The sequence below is a fragment of the Acanthopagrus latus genome, chromosome 5 (genome assembly GCF_904848185.1).
Source record: "Acanthopagrus latus isolate v.2019 chromosome 5, fAcaLat1.1, whole genome shotgun sequence".
Classification (NCBI taxonomy): Eukaryota; Metazoa; Chordata; class Actinopteri; order Spariformes; family Sparidae; genus Acanthopagrus; species Acanthopagrus latus.
This window is the reverse complement of record NC_051043.1, coordinates 21648958-21671665: the sequence shown is the minus strand read 5'-3', so window position 1 is coordinate 21671665 and position 22708 is coordinate 21648958. Positions and strand designations below refer to the sequence as shown.

Genomic DNA, 22708 nt, shown 5'->3' with positions numbered 1-22708 from the left:
TCTGTCAGGCCCGGGAGCCACCCAAAGGCCACATGATTGAACTCTGGCATTAAGTTTAAGACATGAAAATCACAAAAAAAAAAAGAGTCACATGAACACGAACACATGTGACACACTTGTGAAACACGATAACTTTTGCTGAATTTTATCTCCTAAAAATGAATCATTAATAATCATTAAGTCACACGATGACAATCGTGATACAATAATCATGTCCGAGCTCTCATGATGAAGCCGGCCCGGCTCTTACATCATCGCTGCAGATCAGGCGGCTGCGGGACTCGGCCGGCTCCAGGATCGCCCCGCTTACCGCTCGGTCTATGAAAGGTCACACGTCACTAGTAATACTTCCCTCTGAAAGAGACGCGCAGGGTGACGCCCCCACGCTTCAAACAAAGACACACAGACCTGCAGCTGCTGAAACACATGTATGACATGCTCACACTCACACACGCTCACACACACACGCACAGAGACAAGCTACCTCTGTCCCTCCTGTCCACCTACACTGAAAGGTAAAACAGAGCATTGCAGATGGAGGCTGCAGCCTGGATAATGGTCTGATTAGGTGCTAATGGCAGCTCATTACCAGACCACCCCAGGGTGCGCTGACAGCCAGCCAGCCAGCCTCTGGAGAGCTGGACGATCTGATGAAATTAGTGCTGAAACAATTAGTCAATTACTTGATTAGTTGATAATCAGGAAATGAAGCACAGGGTGTTTTGATCATCGCTGAAGTCATTATAAAGTAGAAATTCAAACAATTGGCTGGCAACATCCTTAGCGGTACAGTTGGTTTCATTGAATTCGCAATTTTTTAGGTTTCTTAACATTTCCTGTTCAAACATGAATCAAACATGAAATGTACTTTTTGGGCTGGAAGTTGAAAACACAGTAATGATTGATAATCACCTTTTAAATGCTGTTGTGGTAAACATGTTAGCATATTGTGGCTTATTCTTATGCTATAGGCTTAAACTATATACTTTTTTTCTGTTTTTTTTCCTTTAAAGAGAGGAGATGCGGGGAACATTTTCGCAGCCTCTCAGCGTAACATCCATAAATATCCACCCTTAATGAAAGCTTCAATCCGCGGAATGTTTACAAACAAACGGAGGAATGCTCGGAGCGGTCGGGCATTAAGGAGGCCGGGTCCAGATGGGGCAGGCTGTTCAGCTCACTCGACGTGACGGTTCCAATAAAGCCGCACCAGCACGCCGCGGACAACACTTTCTCTGCCTCTTGTCACCTTGTCCACCCTCTTCTTCTCCCGTTATATGCCTCTGATAGGTGTTGAGCTCCACATTGGTGTCTGTTTCACACTACACCTGAGGAGCATCGCCACTCTTCTCGGCTGACAAGCTGTCAACATATCACAGTTGGGCGGCCGCATCCAAGTGTGCTTCCACTCACTGATCCTGTGGAAAAGGCTGGAGCTGTCTTTCTGCACTGTGGCTCTCGTCTCTCCAATAAGACACAAATCCAATTCTGACTTAACACCCTTTGTTTTCTCACCTCGTAACTAACAAGCCTCTGGCTGAGGTGAAGTGTCTCTATGTGTGTGTGTCACTTTGGCTGTGAGTCAATCCTGTTTTCTTGTTGACTTAAAATTATTCGAGTTGGGTCAGTGGCAGGTGATTAGGTGGTGACCTTTCCTCCAGGTCATGCTTGTCTTTCGTTTAAAAGGAGATACTTGGTACATTAATGCCTCTGTGCTGACATGGACAAGTGTTTTAGGGCACCCAGCAAAGGAGCAGCGAGTGATGCAAAAACTGCTTGAATTCACAATTAATATATATCAATGATTGTTTCATTCCCTTCGTTGCAACTATCAGCTATTGTTGGTCTGTCAATATTTGCCTTTACAATATTTATATGGCCACATATGGCAAATCAAGTGGGAATAGGATGCTTTTAAACTTGACGGCTGCTGGCAAAGATCCTGCAAAGAACAGATTTTAACCGCCTGATTCGGTGAACTCCGAACACACAATAAAAATGATAAACTGATCAACAGAAAATTAATCAAACTCAACAATTCTAATAATCTAATAATTGTTAAAACCAGAATGGCACTCAGTAGTCCGCTAAGGCCCAGCAGTCCCCTTTCATTCAATCAAGCCTAATGCAATATCACATAAAACTGACTCAAATCCGCTAAGTCTCTCTATTTTTCACTATCCAACATTGTTTTAAACAAAACAATTTAAAAAAATCAACAGATTAATCAATGCTGATATTATACTTGTAGCCTTTTTGGAAAATCCTTCACAAGTCGGTTTCACTGCTCCCCAAAGTCGAGCTTTATCAGAAGTTCTTACTCCAACTCAGTGGTTTCCAATCTTTTTTTTGACTGTGACCACCAAGAATTAACAGTAAATGTCAAAAGGTAAAAACACCACATGTTTTGGCTGTTCATATTTAAATTCCTTCCATTAAGTTGCAACCTTTCTGATCCCCAAGACCACCTTTTTTTCTGGGCACCACACATTAGGAACAACTGCTCTAAACAATATGAGCTGAGAGGAAAAGCAGACTTGCTTTGTGTCCCTGTGCTGTATAAGAGTGCAGTGCTGGCACAGAGCAGTGCAGGGTGCAGCGGAGCACCATGTGGGTCTTCGTAGGAGCTTTGTGCATCAGCGCGAGCACATCAGACCATTTACGCCCACGTCGAGCGATACATTCTACTGCAAATCTACCCATTAGTGTGCAGCCAAAAAGTCGGCTTTAGTGAGATCTACTTTTCCTACGAGTCCGTGTGTAAAGCTCGGCCTGCCATTACTGCGCAGTATTAAAAATGCCAGCGCAGTCACGTGCAGGTCTGAGTCACGGTACGAGTGGCCTGCGATGTGTAGTGCTGAGCTTGGTGTGAAGCTAATAGCAGGACCTGCTGTCGGCGGGTGTTTCCAAGTGAGTCTGAGAGTGAGTAACGGCCGCAGGACAGGATGTTATGAGGTACAGTTCACGTCGCGGCTGACAGGGAATTACATTTAGGCCAACTTGTACCGACCAACAACGCGCCAATCGTGATTTCACCATAAAACCCAGCAACGATCCTCTCCTCTGCTTTTCTTTCTCTCTTTCCTGCGTCAAGGCTGTCTCTCTTATTGAGTGATGTTATGAAACCCATCTACATTCTTAACTACCTCTCAGGTGAGTACCGGGGACAGGGAGAGGTGTGTTACTATAACAACTGAGTCAAAGGAGGAGTCGAATGACTTTTGATGTGAACAGTGAAGCCTGGTTAGGAAGAGGAGGAGGAGGAGGATTGGGCAGAGGAGGGGGAGGACGAGTAGGAGGAAGAGGAGTGAACATAAAAGACTGTTGGTCTGCCTGCACTGAGGAGGCCTTTCGCTGTAAAGCATAACTTCTTTTGTGCTCTTTTGTTTGTCTTTCCTTTAATAGCAAGGCTTTTCAAACTAATCAATGCTGTTATACAACAGGTAGTTAGAGAGCACCCTCCTCCTGCCAGCAGCAGCTCCCTGCTGCATTAGCTGCTACTTACACATTTTCACTTGACGTTTTCCAGCAGGATTACATAACCCCAAGATTCTGTCCAAAGATTAATGTGGAACTGGTAAAACATGAAAACTGGAAGGGGCTTCTCAAAGATAAATGTTTATTCATCTATATTTGCACAGCGGTAACTCAGGGCAAATTGGAGTCTTTGACTAAGGTCTTGGAGAGCAGAAAATAAACAAATATCGAAATACCAGCTCTCATGGATTGGATGAAGTTCATAAGCTTTGATTACCCAGAAGGCAGCAGTACAGTAAGCGTGCTGTAATGGTAAAACTCCACAAGCCTCCGGTGGTATCAGTCACAGTGGACTCAAGTGGGAGCTGCACCCCGGGGCTCATCTTTGCTGTCTAAATCCAGAATCAGGGGTTTGTGTTATTCATGGACTTTCAGCCAAACAGCTGGTGGTGCGCTTATCGTCAAAACAACATTTGTCAAGTGCAAGATTAACTACGCGCTCCCTGAGGTCAGCGTGGACCATCTGAGTTGACAAATCCCTGGCACAGGGGTGCATGTGGGTAGTGACAGCAGATCATTTTCTCGGTTTGGTGAGAGCGTTGGGTCAGAGCTACAGAGGGAAACAGCTTAAACTACAAGGCTGAGTTGCAGAGTAACTGCTACCTTATTGCAACTCTGAGGGAACACACTACCTCAGATCAGACACTTAGGGATGAGTTAGGACTCATTTTGGGTTGTGTTGTCCAATTTTTAGTCTCCTCTTACAGCTCCGTCTTCACAAACAATATGTGGCTCTTTCACCGATGCTTTAAAGCCTTCATACAACTCACCAGTGAGTTGTTAACTTAAGTCTGTGTGTGGTTTAGTATTGGGCAGTGCATACTCGGTGTATCAAAGCATTTTGCTGCAAACAGATGTCTGTTGACGCTAGAAATGACGTTGATGGGAGGCCACATAAACAAAACTAGGACCCAAATGAGACTAAAAGGCGTCATAGCTGAGGCAGAACCTCAGAGTCAAATTCAGGTTCATTACTCCGAGCCATACCTTTTCCATTGTTAACACAAACAATGTTGAGCGGTGCTGCTTAACTACAATGCTTGATACAACAGGAATTATTATAAAGTGTAGTTTACTTGTTGTCATGTTATGTCTACTGTTGATGTAATCTTTGACAGCAGAGTTAATTATGCAACGTCACAACTCAAACGTTACTTTAAATGAGCTTCAGGTCTCAAACACAAGTCAACTTAATTAATCAATCATTTTGGCTGTATCAACAGCCCCAAGTCCTTTAATATTTAGTAAATGCCGATACAGAGTCCCGATCCGACACTTAGCCTTAACTAATATCTTCCTGGATAATACAGATGCATTAAGAAAAAAAAGTGCCTGCTGTTCTTAATAGTTTTTTTTAGTTTGTTGAAACAAGGTATATACTTTCATATGGCTCTTTCTTATTCTGCATTTGCTATTGCAACATTGACCAACCACCTTCCTTGCATTAGCAGGTGAGTCTGTGACACTGCACTGTGACAGCAGACCCTCATGGCAGCAGCTTAAGTGTGCACGAGACGCAGCCCATGCTTGGTACCTCCATTTCATCCATTGCTTTTTCCATGTTCCTTATGTTGTCACGTAAAATGACGTGGACGCGTTGCTTGTCTATTTCAAACGCGTTCAGCACCTCCTAGATTGCCTGTTTTACATGTTCTGCTATATGAAACCCACGAAACTTGTACGCATACCGGCACGCTGTAACTTGAAAGTGGAGTCAACGTAATGTAATGCACAAATCGTAGGGCACACGGGATTCAAAAACTCCAGGTAACGAACAAAACCCTGATCCCCTACCACAGAGATGAGCTGGTTATCCAGAGCGATTAATTCAGTTACCCTTCACTGTAATATTTTATTGTACCAAATGAGTAGTATTAAGCGCAGCTCTTTTGTTATCCCCTCGCAAAACAGTCAGATTGCAGATGTTACATGTCGCCGTTGGACTGCTTTCCCTTTCTAATTTAAAATATTTCCACACTGCAGACATTTTATCCACAGGTTTGCCAGTTTATGCTCTGACGTAAAAAAAAAAAAAAAAAAAATCGGCCTTGGTTCCACGTTCAAAATTGATCCCCAATCAGTGGAAAGATGCCAATATCGGCCCAGATCCTGAACCTACAGATCGGATCAGGACATCCCTAGTATTTGACATGCAATCTCACCACAGAGGTCTCATTTAACAGGCTAATTAGTAATCACCTAACGAGAACAAGCAAAGTAGATATCAAATGGAGAAAAATAAGCTGAGTGAAAACAGCGGAGTAAGTGAACAGCTGTTTATCCTAATTGATGCCACAACCTGCGCTGGATGATGCAAACATCAGGCTGTAACAATCAGCTTTCTGTGCACACGGCATCGATCTGATTGCTTAACACTAATTGGCACAAACGAGGTACACTTTGCACACTCTCCGTAAGAAAACAACGGTTAACTCGCCATCAGTGTCGGTATTGATAACCCGTCCTCTCAGGGCACCGCTCATCTGTCCTGTCAAAATGGAGATACGCAACATTGTGCAACACCCAAAGGGCTCCTGATAGTGCAAGTTTGTGTAATCCCAGCAGAACACACACACACACACACACACACACACACGGTCTGTCTCGCAGGAATAATGATTGCTCGGAGCTGAAAAACCACACATATCACCACCTCTGTCTCTTCTTCGGGGGGTATGTACCAGTTCTTCTCCTCTGTCTGATTTTCTGGCTAAAACTGGACCTTCCTGTCTTCCGTACGCATTTTTAACAAAAGCTGACAAGAAGAAGCAGTTGTTAATACCACATGATCCCTTGACTGCTAAGGTGGACACTGAACAACATGTCAACAGCCTTGATAGTGTGAGTGTTTAATGAGGATTAAATGAGGCCCGCTGCAGTCTAACATACATCCCTTGAACAATTAGGTATCTGGGGATCCATCTTACTCTTTCCTTTGACTTTGCAGCTTGCTCCCTAACAGCATATTAACATCATAGATCAAGGCAGCTGCGTTCAGGAGCTGCTCTGCTGCTGCTGCGGCCTCTCTCGAGCCTCGTTTCTCTCTGCAAAACAAACCACTGCAGATCCCACAAGCACATGCAGTCAGACACTTGGATGGATGCACACACACACACACACACACACACACACACACCTCTTTGAGAAGGCCATTAACTTGATGGTAAATGGGGCCGGCTTTGAGATCCAACAATTAAGGCGGATTTAGTGACAAGAATACGTGTGTGGTTGAATATAGCGTAGACTTCAGCGACCACGCAAATCCGAAAGTCCCATCTGTGCCTTCCCTCTTATTTCTCCTCTCCTTTTCTTTCCCTCTTCAAAGTATTTAGTCATCAGTTCAGAGTTTCCATTCACAAACACATACTTACGTCTCTGATGAAGTACTCCAGGGTGGCATAAGCGATGGCGATCCCGTCATGGGTACTCGTGCCCCGTCCAAGCTCATCGAGGATGACCAGCGAGCGTTCGGTGGCACAAGCGATGATCTCTGAGGCTTCAGTCAGCTCCTCCATGAACGTACTGCGCCCTTTGTAGATGTTGTCCGAAGCCCCCATCCTGATAATGAATCAGACAGAGACAAAAAAGGGGAGGTCAGAGGTCAAAAGTCTTACAGTGTGAGAGTTGGGCAAGATCAGATTGCACGATATATTTGTGAGCCATATCAGATTAGGCAATCATGGAGTCATAAACCGGTACTGTGATTAACAAAGAGGCGCCGCAGACCGCACGTCCAGACCAACGGAATGCACAACAATCTCTGTGTATCTGTCGCTTGGTCAACTGAGTCCCACTTGTCCAATTTCTTGCGCTCAAATATTAACATGTAGCCTTAAATCCAAGCTGTTGCCTCTTGGCTCTGATTCTGACTCTTTTCCTCTCCTCCCCGGGGGGCCCAGCCAGTCAGGTTGGATGGTCAAAAGTTGCCGTGAGCGGGGATGGTCTCAGTGTACGCTGCTCTTCACCCAAAACCAGCTTTTCCTGTCCAATGCTGATGAATATATTTCCGTCATAGGTAATGCTTGTTTAAGCTATAAAAAAATAAGGAGTTTAACCCTTGTGCCCTCCTCAAATCTACAACCCTCTGGACACCGTTGTGGCAAAAATGTACCCGCACAAAAAAAAAAACTGCTATTAAATCACCATACATCAATATTATTGTCTGCTTTTTTTTCAGCAATCTCTTTAACAACTTAAACTCGTTCAAAACTACCATACACACAATAACTTTCAGGACTTTAACCCTTTAAATGCAGGTTTAATTATTTAAATCTTTAATTATTTATGACAAAAAATTAATCATTTGGGTTTACTTTGATTGTGATTAGAGTCTTGGACCTGTCAAAGATCAGGAACAAAATTTATTTGATCGCATTAGTACTTTTTATGTAGTATCAGATACTCCCTCTGAACACCTTCATGGACAATAATAATAATAATAATAATAATAATAATAATAATAATAATAATAATAATGCATTTTATTTAAAGGTGCCTTTCAAAGCACTCAAGGACACCGCAAAAAAATGCCTCATTGACTTCCATTAAAACCACATTTTTTTTAATCTCACTGCCATTACAGTATAAAACCATGCATTCTGCAATGTCAGCATTTCATTTTGAAGAAAAGTAGTAGTATTTGACACCGTAAGAGTGCCATTTTCAAGATCAGCTGTGCATTGAACCACATGTTGAGGACAAGAAAATGATAAATATTACAATCTGTAAATAAATCCCCTAATAATTCTTGATGGTGGAATAATTTGTCAGGGGAGGATTTCAAGTCCTCAACTGACTTTGTCAAAAAGTTGAAGCCACTGAGATAGTTTACAAAGTGTTGCTGTTCTTCCAGAGAGTACAAAACCACCCACAGACAGACACATAACTTGTTCCTCCTCTTCCTCCACGAGAACTATTTAAACACTAAGAAAAGACAAAGAGAGTGAAGTGGGAAAGGAGGGGTGTGAAGAAAGTGCGAGAGAGTTACTATAACACCCTCAAGTTCTTTTTTTAACCCAACAGAAGAAGAGGAAAAAAAAAAGTGTGGGTGTGGGTGAAGGTGAAGTTGTGGAGGGGTTACAGTGGATCAGGTCTCATCTTAACCCCTCCTTTCATATGTCAGTCCAAACACAAGGCCACAGCGTTTCCCAGAGGCTGTGTTCAGTTCCCACCATCGCTCTGGTTTCTTTCCTCCTCTGATGCCCTCTCAGGTTAACTGACATCAACATTAAGCCATTTCCAAAATTCGTCTAGGTTTTCCTGTCCAGTTATTCATGATTTATCCTTGTTCCGCCTAAAGCATCTCAGCTTGGAAAACCAGCACATAAATAATGTTTTACACATAGTTGTGTTGTGCAACACAATTAAAAGAAAAACACAAAGCACCATCAATTATTTATCAACCCTGCATCTACTTCTGAGTAATGACCATAGTTCTCACAAACACAAAGGAGATGCACCCTTCCCAATGCTGTTGGTCTATGAACACTTTTGCAAGCAAGACTTCTGGATGTGTGTCCAGCTGAGAGTCTGCCAAAACTATATGACCAAAAGTCCTGAATGTGAACAACTCCAAACAGCCAAACATTGTTTGAACATTCCAGTAACCTGCTGCTATCACACCCTTCACTCGTCTCTAAACCTGTAAATCGCTGAGTCAAACATGAACAAGGTCTTTAACGCAAAGAAAGAAAAAACGCATAGCATATGCCAAATTTACAAGAGGGCACAAATCATTTACAATTTGTCATAAACAGCGTTTCACAAAGTTTCTCTAGTGTCTCCTAAGTCATCAACCTATAAAACAGAGCTTTTCTAAAGGGATTCTGGGTGATATCTCTCCCTCCGCATCTCCTTGCTGCTGGTGTTCAAGTTTGCCACCTGCTGCTGTGCTGTGTCCAATTTGTTTATAACTATTAGATCCGAGTTATCCTGGCCATTCAAATTAATACAAAAAACATGAATCTCACGCATCATTTACAGTGACATAATTTAATAGACTGACCCCTCAGATTCCCTAGTATTTGACATGAGATCTCACCACAGAGGCGTCATTTAACAGGCTAATTAGCAAACATCTGACGAGAACAGGCAAAGTTGATATCAAACGGCGGAAAATAAGCTGAGTAAGTGAACAGCTGTTTATCCTAACTGATGCCACAACCTGCGCTGGATGATGCACACGTCAAAGTGTAACAATGAGCTTTCTGTGCACACGGCATCAATCTGATTGCTTAACACTAAATGGCACAAATGAGGTAAATTTGTACACTCTCTGTAAGGAAACAACAGTGTTGGTATTGATAACCCGTCCTCTCAGGGCACCGCTCATCTGTACTGTCAAAATGGAGATACGCCACATCCCAAAGTGAATATGTATTGCATTGTAACTGATTTTTACTCTGTAGTGTGTTCTTAACAGAGATGTTGTCTCTGTCTCCTCCTGACCAAGGAATAAAGGTGTAAAGTAGCTCAAAGCAATTTCTGGTAATGCTAAGAAGCTGTGCACCAAACCCGTTAAATAAGAAAACAGTAAGACTGGTTTCAGATAAGAATACAAAAATGCTCTTGCACGATGAGAATAAGAGACAAACCATCACTTAAATCTACTATACAACCTAGAAAGCATGTAATTAAAATACTGACAAAAACATTTTCAGACTGACATGGATCAACCATAATTCAAAGTCGATAGGTATTTACTGATTACAGACACAGTAAGACAACATGTTGAATTCTTTGCAAGCCTCAAAGCCAGTTTCAGGGCTCCTGTGATGTTCCGATACAAACTGATCGACAGCACTGACTCGTCTCATAAAACTCCAGCTGGGCCACAGATGAAACATCTCTCCGCCCGTCCGTGTTTCTCACCTCTAAATCCGTCTTTTCCGGTCCTGACTGACCTTCAACATACTACCTATCAATGAACTGCGGACAACAGCCTCCAGCTCATGAGTTACCATGGTTACACCACACGCTATATGGGAGAGAGGTGTTTCAGACATGCTGCTGCATCATATTAGCCAATTTAATGTGGATGTGTGCATGCATGCCTTTAACTCCAGGGAATTTATACGATCCGATCTATAGTGCACGGCAGAAAGGACGGATGGAATCAGCTGAGAATGAAACATGTTGTTCACACACTCCGGCTGTCCACTGATGAGGGGATCGGCAGCAGACACACAGCAACACTCCGCCAGCTGGGTGTCCTGCTGCTCTCAATGACTCCGTCCTTCCCGCCAAAAAAACGGATTCTGAAAATAGAGTCAATCTTTTGTCACCTTGCAGTTCTCCAGAAGACACATTTCAAGTGTTTCTCTGACACTCGTGGCTCCCTTGTTGCTCCCAGATTGTCCACTTGTCTTATTTTCTTTCATTTGTGTGACTATAACAAACAAACACTGATACTTTGACAAGACATGGGTTAAGTTTAGTCTTTGTTGACAACGGAGGTCATTAAAAAGCTTGAAGAAAAAAAATCTGTTGATCAGCTGAGTTAACAGTTCCTACAAGGAGGTTATGTTGTCCCCAGTGTCCATTTGTCTGTTGGTTGGTTTGTCGATAGGGTTACACAAAAACTACTACACTGATTTCCATGAAACTTGGATGGAGGATGTGTTTCGGCCCAGAATAGACCCTGATAAAGGGAAAGATCCACGGGCCTTGGCAGGTATTTGCTCTACTGATTGCTTTTCTTGTTTCCTGATGTTTATCTTTGATTACTCCCACCTTTATTGCTTCACTGATACTGTGTGAAGTTTATCATACCGTTATCTGTCCATCCGCCTGTCCCACTCATGATATCTCAAGAACACTTTGACGGAATTTCTTCAAATTTGGCACAAACTGGTTGATTAGATTTTTGTTTTCTTAGATTATGTTGGTCTCAATTCTAGTTTGTTCTTAATATCTAATGCGGATACCAGATGACTGGAAACAACTTTGTTTAAGCTACAAGCAACTGAAGCCCAAATAGCAGCATGAAGTTACACAGGAACCAGTCTTCTTGTCAAGGGATTGCACAGACAGAAGGTAAAGTGAGCGCTTAGTACAAAGCTTTTGTCAATCCAATAGTTTTGCCCTCAGATGTGTCCTACTGTACCATTTCGCATCATTTATTTTCCTGCAGAGTTACCTCCACACAGCGTGCTGTAAACCTGCAGCTCCTATAGAACACCAAAGGCCCAACCAGCCTTGTGCGCCGCCTACAAGATGGCACAGATGCACCGCGGCACTATAAAATCTCAGAAGAACGAGTGAGTCGATTTAGGATACAACATTTTCCCACATGCTCACATCGCTGCACAACACCCACCTACTGTAGGTGATGATGTTACACAGAGACCAGTTGGCACAGAAACACGCAGCAACCTTTGTATGGTCTTTCTGGATATTAACCCCACACACACACACACACACAAAAAAAAATCTCACTGCATTTTCTGATGGAAGGGGAGCTTGTGAAAGACTTGAGTAAAACAAGGCATAATCACTCTTTGGTGTCCGTGGTCGATTAAAGGTCCCTTTCAAAACACAGATTTACATCCTGCTTCCTCTGCTGTTTCCATAACAACCATGAAGGGATGGAAGAATGTGCTCTATAACCTTCAGGACTCAATACTGACGATAAACACATGCACGCACACACACACACGCACGCGAACACACACACACACACACACACACAACAGCTGCATACGTGCACTTATGCATCCATCAGCTGCCTGGAAACACACACACACACACACACACACACACACACACACACACACACACACACACACACACACACAAAGGCTGCTGGCATACTCTGCTAAAGTCTGGGAAAGAACACACACATGCATGCACACACAAACACACAGAATTAGGCTCAAACCACTGTATGACATATTTGTTAAAATGCTGTAGCACAGTGGAGTGGGCAGGAAAATAAAAGCAAGAGTCTGTGAGGCAACACGCTGCTTTAAACAAATCTTATTCACTCTGTTCCTCATTGATAATCAATCATCGGGATCATTTCAGACAGGATATCCCATTAGACGCCTACGCACCATCTCATTACCCGCAACCCACAAAGCCTGCTTATTGCACTCTAGTAAAACTCACAGGCTCTCGCTCCATGTCTCCCTCTTGCTCATAAACAACTTTTCACACAAACACACACACACACAAACACACGATAAATCAATTCCTACCACTGTGGCGATCAGCTTGACAAAGCAGCGGTCATTGATTGGGCGTTTATTATCAAAACAGATTCTCCTCAGGATCTGACAGCCAGCGATCGAGAAAGGCCGAGCAGTCCAATTAGAAAAGGGATAGGATGACTGAGGTAACGGAGGAGGTGAGGAGAGGACAGCGGATACTGTGTGTGTGCGATTTCTCTGTGAACATCAATCAGCGCCCATTTTCTCAGAGAGAGAGAATATTAACCTCGGATCACGATCACAGACCTGATTAAACAACAGAGGGACTCACATTTGTAAACACATGCATGATTCTGTCGCGCTATACTTGCACTAGTTGCAAGAGATCAGCTTAAATTGACTTTGACTCAGATTCGATGTCCTCGTGCTCCTAAAAGTTGATTTCTGCTGGAGGAAGGACATCAATTAGCTTTAAAGAAAATCCCTTTAATGAGCGCAAATTGTTGATGAGAGAATGAAAATAATTGAGATACAGAAGACAGACATAGGAAGTTCTGATTATCTCAAAGTGTCCTTTAGAATTAACAAAAACTTTTTATTTTTACAAGACTATTTCTTTGTACCAGAGCAGCAAACATTTTATTCTGCTTACAGGTCAGCTGCAGCACATTAGTGATTCCTTCTGTCTTTACCTTTCACAGAGTCCTAGATATAACAGCATAGACTGCATAAAAGTTTGTACAAGGGAGCTTAAAATTCACATAGGTATATATATATATATATGTATGTACGTATGTATGTTTTAGTCTGTGTTTTATAACCAACATACACTTGGATTTCCATTAAAAAATGTTGGTGTGTGCTGTCATTTTTAGTTCGAGTTTTTTTATTTATTCTTTTTTTCATCGAAATTAGCCATTTGAGTCTAAAACTGCTTCTCTCAAGGTCATAAGTAAGAGCACACGTGAACACGCATGCATGGACCCCCGCGCACGCACGCACGCACGCACGCACGCACGCACGCACGCACGCACGCACACACACACACAGTCATGGTATGCTGACAAGTCTCTGGCTCCTACTGGGTTAATACATAGGAACATGCTTAAATCCACAAAAAAAAACAGTTACACACATCTGCAAGCCATTAGGTCTAATCACAGACTGCAGCAGAGGCAGGATAACAGAGACCATATACTGGCCTGTGTTCTGCACTAATATGTAGTCATGATGGGAAACTAGATGCAGAGCTTACTGCTACTCTCATCATAATGAGAATAATCATGAGCGAGGGGAAAAAAAAAAAAAAAAAAGGATCTTCTCCAACAAAGCCGTATTGTCTCAGAGTTCCTACGACGCCGTATCGTACTGAACCACGACAGAACAATAGAACCGGCCTTGTCAAACAAGTCTTGTTCATCTCTTCCTCCTCCTGTGTGGTGGTGAGCAACACAATGGGATTAGAAGGGATTGGTCTGTATAAGTGCCAGTCCTAGAAATACACTTCAGCATGTTGCAGATGAAAGAGGTGGCATAAGGTGAATGAATGAATTTTTTCTGGATTTAATTGCAGTAATAAGAAAGAATCTGTGGAGGTGACAGTATATTGTGCTCCGTCTCTGGTCATGGTCACTGTCCTCATCTGCCTGTTGATGGAGACAAGGCTAGAAAATGTCTATCCATCAATAGAAAGAGAACACTTTTACATAATGGACTAGGTCTATCTATCTATCTATCTATCTATCTATCTATCTATCTATCTATCTATCTATCTACATAGATACATACACACACACATAATACAAAAGTTAAATATGAATTAATTAAAATGATCATTTTTGGGCTCAGTGTGCAGGCACCTTTTTATCTTCTTGAGATTGCTTTTGTGTTTTTGCATCTGAAGTGGTGTTGGGAACTGCCTACACCACACGCCTCAAGTCACTGATGAAAACGTGAAAATATGGCAACTGTTTCATTCCAGCAAGTCATCAACTCATGTTTGTTGCCATCTCTGATTGCAAGGGTGGATTTTCAATGTGCTTGTGTTCGTACCTGGTGTAAATGCCATCCAGAATGCCCAGACGGGCCTCAGAGGCCGAGACGTAGGAGCCCATCTGAGCCATCACACAGATAAGGGCCACCTGGCGGATGTAAGAGCTCTTGCCCCCCATATTAGGACCAGTGATTATCATAGTTCTCCTGCCATCACCCTGAGGAGGAGGAGGAGGAGAGGAGAGGAGAGGAGAGGAGAGGAGAGGAGGGGAGGGGAGAGGAGAGGAGAGGAGAGGAGAGGAGAGGAGAGGAGAGGAGAGGAGAGGAGAGGAGAGGAGAGGAGAGGAGAGGAGAGGAGAGGAGAGGAGAGGAGGAAAATAACAGTGACAGAGACAGAAGGCGAACGAGGAGAGACAGAATAAGATATTTTCATGCTGTCCTGCACAGCTGAGGAGGTGGGTGGATTGAATGCTTGGCTTCTCTTCCTATTGGCTCGTGCTTCTGTTGCGATTATTAACCCACACCCACGCCAGCACTGAGCAAGGAAGTGTGTGTTGGTGTCATGCATGTCTGTATGTGTGTGCATCATGTGTGTATTTATGTGTGTTTTCACTGTTGCGATTTTGTTTCACAACTGTCTCAATGAGTTAGTGAGCAAGCAAACCGTGTGTGTGTTTTGGCTCAGATACGTTCAAAGCACTGTGAATGAGCCTGTGTGTGTTTGTGTACCTGCAGTTCGGTGAGGTTGGGCACATACTGGTTGTGCTCTCCCATCAGTAAGTCGATGGCAGGATGTCTGCCGTCCCTGATAAGAATCTGACGCTGGTTTTCACACACCTCTGGCCTGAACACAGAGAACACACTCAGTACATTAGGCACAAACACACACACACACGCACACACACACAGTGAGGTACAATCACATACAGACATGGCATATCCTTAGCGCTTACACCATGTCCCTTAACGTGACCATAACCTTGTTAAACACTGCATTTTGAGGCCAATGTCAGTATTTGAAAATAGGAAAATTAACTGATTTCTTATTCTTTATCTAAATAAAGTCTTAGTCTAAGTAAAAGTACATACTTCATTTGAACACCTTACTGTCAATCATGACAGTAACAGGAGATATAACACTTTTGGACATTTAGCATGACTGTAATTAAAATATTTTTGAATAAATATAAAAGAAATACATACAAAAAATAAAAACTAAAAATAAACAAATATGCAGCCTATCAAAATGCATAATTCAAACTAACTGTTCTATGATTCCACTTTACATATCTGCCAGAAAACACACCATCCCACCCAGACACAAAACGCAGCGCTTCAGGCGCTCATTTGTGCCCACTGCCATCAGACTGTACAACAGCCGCGCCAACCACTTACCTAACAATATTACATATGATTCTGCTGTGCAAAGTAATAGTTTTATTGTACTGGTATAGTAGTATGATATCACTTTACATTTACTATACTTTACTGACTTTGCTGCTAATAATCACATGAATGGACACAAAACATGTACAACACTGGTTGTGGGTACTACAGTACAGTACAGACCTGCTAAACACACCTACTTTCCCTAAAAGAAATTGTTTGACATTTTGTGAAATATACTTGTTCTCTCTCCTGTTGAGAGTTAGTTTAACCAACTTTCAAGAACAAGCAGCAAGGAAAGCAGACTGTTGCGTCGCCTGGAGTTAGCCAGAGCTGCACGTCTACAAAGACTACAGCTGCTTGCCATATTTTTCATACCACTCTCACGAATATAGTCACTTCTGATCAGGAATATGTCTGATGAATGATCACAGTTGATACTGGTGAGGAGGCAAAACACAAGGAGAAACCATGCTAAATGGGTGGACACATGGATATAACAGCGTCGGGGCTCAGAGGTCCTTTACCTTTCTTCTTCTGTTTCTCTTATAGAGAACTGACTGACTTAACTGAACAAGCAGACTGATTTTATCTGCTGTTGATTCCTTTGTTCAGTCGGCCAAAAGTGCCGCCAACAAGGGCCGACTAGTGCCAGCAGTGTAGGACACACCTCAAAAACTAACACCACTGTTGCTCACTAACAGCCCCAACATTGGCCTGATTTGTCAAGGCCCTTATGAGACCAGAGCAGTAACTCCCAGCCAGGAAACAGCCTGGCACATAATGGCTATAGCCCTCATGTTTACTATACAGACATGTTTGGGATTGATCTGCACACGTAAATGACTGAATTTCCCAAAAATGATGGCAACACTTTTCCTTAAAAACGCACATGTCCATGTACCAAAGAGAAAACAATGAGTGCATTAAAGAGAGGACTGGCAAAACAGAACACAATATTTAAATAGAAACAGTGTGTAGGATTAAAATCAATGTCTAAATACAGCAAAAAAGAGAAACTGCAGTAAGAAGACATGGACGGATGTGAAGCTGAAGTACAAAAACTGGCAGAAAAAGACAATATAGAGGTGTGTGTGTGTGTGTGTGTGTGTACGGTGTGTGAGTGAGTGAATGAGTGAGTGAGTGGGAGAGATGTTGGCGTTTTGGCTGAGCACACTGCTGTGCCCAGCGTACACTCCCACACACAGCCTGTCTGAGACTATAGGACACGACACAGGACACCCACACACACGCACAATATCCCACGCACGAATACAAACTCACATAGAGGCGCGCACACACACACACACACACACACACACGCACACACACACACACACACACACACACACACACACACACACACACACACACACACACCAATATTTACAGTCATCATGAGAGGACATCACCTGCAATAGTCCCCTTGTTTAGCCACCTCAGCCAATGAAAAGAGACAGTCCATGGTTGCTAGGTGACTAATAGCCCTTTTCATGGTGTGATAGTGCTCCCCAAACTGACTACGGAGAGAGAGAGAGGAAAAAGATTTTCAAGTGTAAATTAAGGTAAGTGCCGACTGTGTTCTGAGCAGACGGATGTTGTACTTGAGTAAAACAGACTAATTCCAGCAGGCTGAGAGCTCTGCGGACATGTTTATCGCAGTTTTTCATTTGACTTTATGATCAGCTGTGGATATATATGTGTGTGCGTGTGTGCGTGTGTGTGTGTGTGTGAGAAAGTGTCTTTCAGTCATACTCCAGAAAATTGGTCCACTCCCTCTGGCAGTCGAGCAGCAGCTGCTCTCGGAGCTGCAGCAGCTTCTTGTAGCGCTCCACCAGGAAAGGAGAGTGATACCTGCTGACTGCCTTGGTGCTGCAGAGGAGAAGCGACAGGAAGTGAGGTGGAAGAAGCAGAAAGCTGCTCCAACTCTGAAACTGTTGTGCTTTTTCTAAATGTTTATAGGGCAGCAATCATTGTTAAAGAACTGGTTATGACATACAGAAGTACCGGACTAACTCACACCTTAAAGGGTAACTCCATCAGTTTGTAACATTGAGGTTTGTTCGCAGGTCTTGGGGAGTGTTACGGCATGTGTGAAAATAGCAGTAAAAAGCCTTTTGTGGCTCAAGAGGAAGCTGCATGCAACCTGATAAATTGTCTCTCTTGATGTCACTCAGTGGCTTTTCACAAGTTGCACTGTGGGTAATGTAGGCACCAGGTACAGAAGAGCAGTTCACAGGTCTAGCAATGCACTCCTACAACACAGCTGGACTGAATATGGACAGTTTGAAAACAAATGATTTAAGTTGATACAGTTGAACCAGAGATATCATCTTTTTTTTAGTTGACGCATTCCTCTTCAATTTCAAAACCTCTTGCCTACATCACCCACAATGCAACGTTGCCACTGAGTGAAATCCATGGAGGCAATTCATCTGATTGCAGACAGCTTCCTCTGGGGCGACAAAAGAATTTTTACTGCGTTTCTCATATGTGTGGTGTAGGGAAACGTAGCCCGCTGCCCATTTAAAAAAGTCATAAAAGTGTCGGTGACATAGATTGTGTGTGTGTTTCTCCTCTGAGTTGTGTGTCTGTGTGCCGCAACTGTGAATTCACCTGCTGATTTTGACCCAGTCAGCTGGAACAGTGGAGGACAGAGAGTTCTTCACCTCAATCAGAAACTGAGGGTGGAGGAGGAAGAGGAGGAGGGAGACTTTGATAAATAAGATGAGAGCCGACGGACAAAACAAACGCGTCACTCTTGACAAAAACAAACACACGGATACAAAAACACACACGCAGAGGCATCAGATCATCGATGTGACTCAGTCTTCCACCCGAAACAGGCCATCAATCTCCTCCCACCTGTCTCTCACTCTGGGCCCACACACACACACACACACACACACACACACACTCACACACACACACACACACACACTACCTCCAGCCCAGAGACGGAGGTGTAGTCGAGTGCTGGGGCCTTCAGCGTCAGTCGGATTTCTTTGCGATGGTTCAGAATCTCATTCAGGACGGACTGGATCTGCTCTCTCCTTTCCTGCAGCACCGGAAAGCCGGACAGATCTGAGAACAGCTCCGTCTTGTTTCCCGACCTCCACAAAACAAAAAAAAAGCAGAGTTAAAATGTATCACATGCTGGTAACATATCAAAGTTTACATCACGGCACTGTAAGCTACATTTTTAGGCCTATTTGCGCCACTTTGGAGGAAACAGCAACTGAATGGAATGAAATTCATTTTAAAAGAGATTTACACTTCAAATATGAATTTTTAGCACATCTGATTCAAATGAACAAGTCATTATCAGGTCTCAGCGGAGCCTGATGACGAGCCGATCATTAGAATCACGTGTGTTGGAGCAGAACAACATCTAAAACATGCAGGCCAGGGTGCCCCCAGGAACAGGACTGATGAGGAGGACTGAAGAACACAGATGTGACAAATTAAGGTATTCAAAAGGACATATTTAAATTGGCTCTCTGATAGCTCTTGGATTTATGTAGGAGTAAAAATATTTAAGATCAAATTACGTGTAAGTCTCAACAAAATGCTGCTGCAAGTTCTATGTTTCTTAATTTTTGAGACACTATCACACAATAAAGTGTTTCAGTAAAAATAATTAGCAAGAATAGCCTCCCGAAAACTGTTTAATTAACAAGAGAAAACTTAATCAACAACTATTTTGAATTTCAAAAAGAAGAATTTTAAGTCACTTATCAAGCAAAGATGGTCTCAGCTCTTTACTCGAACTGCTGCTCCTAATGAGCTACCTCACAATATGTAAGGCTACAGTGACCTTTGACCTCCTAAATGTAATCAGTTTATCCTCAAGTCGAAGTTGACATTTGTACCAAATTTGAACAAACTCCTTCGAGGCATTCTTGAGATATCACATTCACAAGATGTGAGGTTCCAATGACTTTTGACCTCTTCCATTAAAAAAATCGAATCAGTTCATCCTCGTGTAAGAGTGGAAATTTGTGCAGTTTGAAGAAAAATAACCCTCAAGGCATTCTTGAGATATCAAGTTCACAAGAATGGCCCAGGCAGACGGACAACGCAAAAAACATAATGCCTCATCACTGCAAAGTGAAGGAAGAAAATCTTTAGGTTCAGTTCAGTTGGTTGACAGGCACCTCCAGGTATGACAAAGCTGTGTTGAGCATTTTTTAAATTATTTCCTGACATTTTATAAATGAAACAATTCATCAGTTGATTCAAAAAGTCAATAGTTGCAGCTCAGCATTCCTTATGCAGCCAGGCTGCAGTGGGTGAATACAAAAGTAATCTAGATGAAATATACAGACTCCATCAACCTTGTTCTTTTGTGTTCAATGATCATGTCCAAATAGGCAAATTTACCCTGACTGAGGTGAGATAAAACACACAGGAAAAGCTCCAAAGCATCCACTTTAAATTGTTAAAATGCCTGTGTTGTCACGGCATGGTTATGTCTGACATATTTAAGCACTAAGCTTTCGCCAGGAAGTCAAACCAGGGACTTTATTTCAGCACTCAAAATACCTTCTCTTTTTCACTCTGCTGGATACTCACTTGGCAGCCTTCTCATTGAGCACCTTGAGGAAGCTGTGGGCCGGAGCCAGCAGGTCCGGAGTGTCCAACAAGAGGCCTCGGAGCAGCGCAGAGCTGATCTGTGACTGGATAGCAGGGAGCAAGGCCTGCAGCTCCAGCCCGAGGCGAGACAGACTGCCACTGATGAGGTAAAACTCCTGCGTGGACGACTGGAACGCACAAAGACAGGCAGAATACTTAATGAGGAATGAATGGTTAATTCTGAAACAAAAAAGCAAATCATGTGCTCTGTGTTCTAACATCTGATGTGATTTTGAGCACTAAAGCATCGAAATGTATTCTATTAGCAACCCAAAATAAAGGAATGTGAAAGTTCACCTTTTTTTTTAATCAGGAAAATGTACAGATCACATTTTTTAATGTGGCTCAGTTCTGAGCATGGCTCTTTGGTATTTTCTGCAAATTTTAGCTCTTGTGGTAATTGCTAAAAATCCACAAGAGAACAGTCTATAATCTTGTACTTTCTGTTTTATGTTTCCTCACAATCAATAGGTTGGCTTTAAAAATAATTAAATCAATAATTTGAAGAGAGGCTGTTTTGTTGATTATATTGACTCCATATTGCCATTAGTGATGTTACAGTATGGTACTAAGTCATGAAAGGTTAATGAGAGTCACACCGACGATGGTTTATGGTATCAATCACATGCTGCAGCCCCCGCGATGCTCTTTTATGAACAGTGACTGGAGACCACAAGCATGCCTCCCTCCCATTATTGTCAATGGCACGGCCATAGAGACACAGGCCATTACACACAGGCCCATTTGTCTGCAGATGGGAAAATGACAATTAAGGCACCTGTGTGTGTGTGTGTGTGTGTGTGTGTGTGTGTGTGTGTGTGTTTTCAGTGACATTTGATCATTTTCTTTTAACAATATATGAAGGAGTCAGGCTGCTGAACATCAAGCTCAGACCACAGCGCCTCTCTCATCTTCGCATAACACACACACACACACACACACACACACACACACACACACACACACACACACACACACACACACACACACACGTGGGCCTTCTGACATTTCACAAAATGGGTCCGACGGGAAATGAGATGGTGTCAGACAATCAGGAAAGTGCCACTGAGGCAACTGCTGTTAATCAAGAAGAAGCCATAAAAAAGCGGGGCGACACTTTTTTTTTTTTTTTTAATTTTCATGCAAACAGCAAGACATAGAGGACAGTTTCTTTTAACCAGCTGTGTGAGATTGTGTAGTGTGTGTCAGTCTGCCCACAGATCTCAGCTTAAGATGGTAAGTGAGGCATTTTTTTTTTTTTACCTTTTTGTGGTATATGCTGCAGACGCCTCTCTCCAAGTCGGGCAAATGCGACAGCAGAGATCTGATGGAATTTAAAGTAAGAGAGTGCGACTCCAGGAGCTCCTGCACGGCATCCTGCCTCTCTGAGATACACCTGCATGTTCATGAAAGAGAAGGAAAAAGGAAGACAGACATGAAGGAGGGAAATGACTTAAAGAAATAATAACATTAAATCCCAGTCATCAACATAAGCAACTCGTCACTCAAAGAGCTGAATTGCCTTTGATTGCAACGCAGTTTTGTTTTTTTTTAAAGCCACTCATAACTTCAAACAGATAACTGACAATATACAGCTGATTAGCCTCTGCTTCGATGTGCTGAGGTTTGCGTTCACCCAAATCTGAAGAGTCGGCCGTTACCTACTCACCCACATGCAGATGGATAGTCAGGTGAAACAGCGATGCAGCATTCTTCTTGACAACTGATGCAGATGGGGAAATGTCTTAAAAAATTTTTTAAAAAGTGAAGAAAAAGAAAAAAAAAACATGAAATGGCTCCAGCTTGTCCGGCGTAATCCAAGTCACCTGAAGCTCCCGCAATCCAAAAATTGATTTGAAAAGACGCCCTTTACGCCGTCAACGCGGAGTCAAGCTGGTACATCCACTTCGGACAGGGTGCTTTTAGCTAAGCAGCTGCAGGGAAGATTTGGGCTTTAAAAAGGGTGTAAATAACATCTTTTAAAATTAGTATGGGATCTCACAGCTTCA

General features: G+C 42.8%; 1 protein-coding gene and 1 long non-coding RNA gene across 6 annotated transcripts in view; both read right to left on the bottom strand.

Annotated features, from left to right (window-relative positions):
* Positions 1-22708, bottom strand: part of msh3 (mutS homolog 3 (E. coli)) — a 39368-nt gene that overhangs the window by 5705 nt on the left and 10955 nt on the right. For 4 of the 5 annotated variants that reach the window (XM_037098221.1, XM_037098220.1, XM_037098224.1 and 1 more), the window contains 9 exons: positions 21963-22095; positions 20640-20827; positions 19009-19177; positions 18681-18745; positions 17820-17936; positions 17477-17584; positions 15408-15522; positions 14739-14896; positions 6909-7095 (listed from right to left, as the gene is read on the bottom strand). In XM_037098221.1, the coding sequence (XP_036954116.1) occupies positions 6909-7095; positions 14739-14896; positions 15408-15522; positions 17477-17584; positions 17820-17936; positions 18681-18745; positions 19009-19177; positions 20640-20827; positions 21963-22095 (1240 nt within the window). The remainder of the gene's footprint in view (positions 1-6908; positions 7096-14738; positions 14897-15407; positions 15523-17476; positions 17585-17819; positions 17937-18680; positions 18746-19008; positions 19178-20639; positions 20828-21962; positions 22096-22708) is intronic. The other variant, XM_037098223.1, reaches the window with a different exon arrangement.
* On the bottom strand, positions 130-3312 carry LOC119019529. The gene is made up of 2 exons (XR_005075069.1): positions 913-3312; positions 130-662 (listed from the first exon to the last, which is right to left on the bottom strand). It is a non-coding gene; the product is annotated as an uncharacterized LOC119019529 (long non-coding RNA).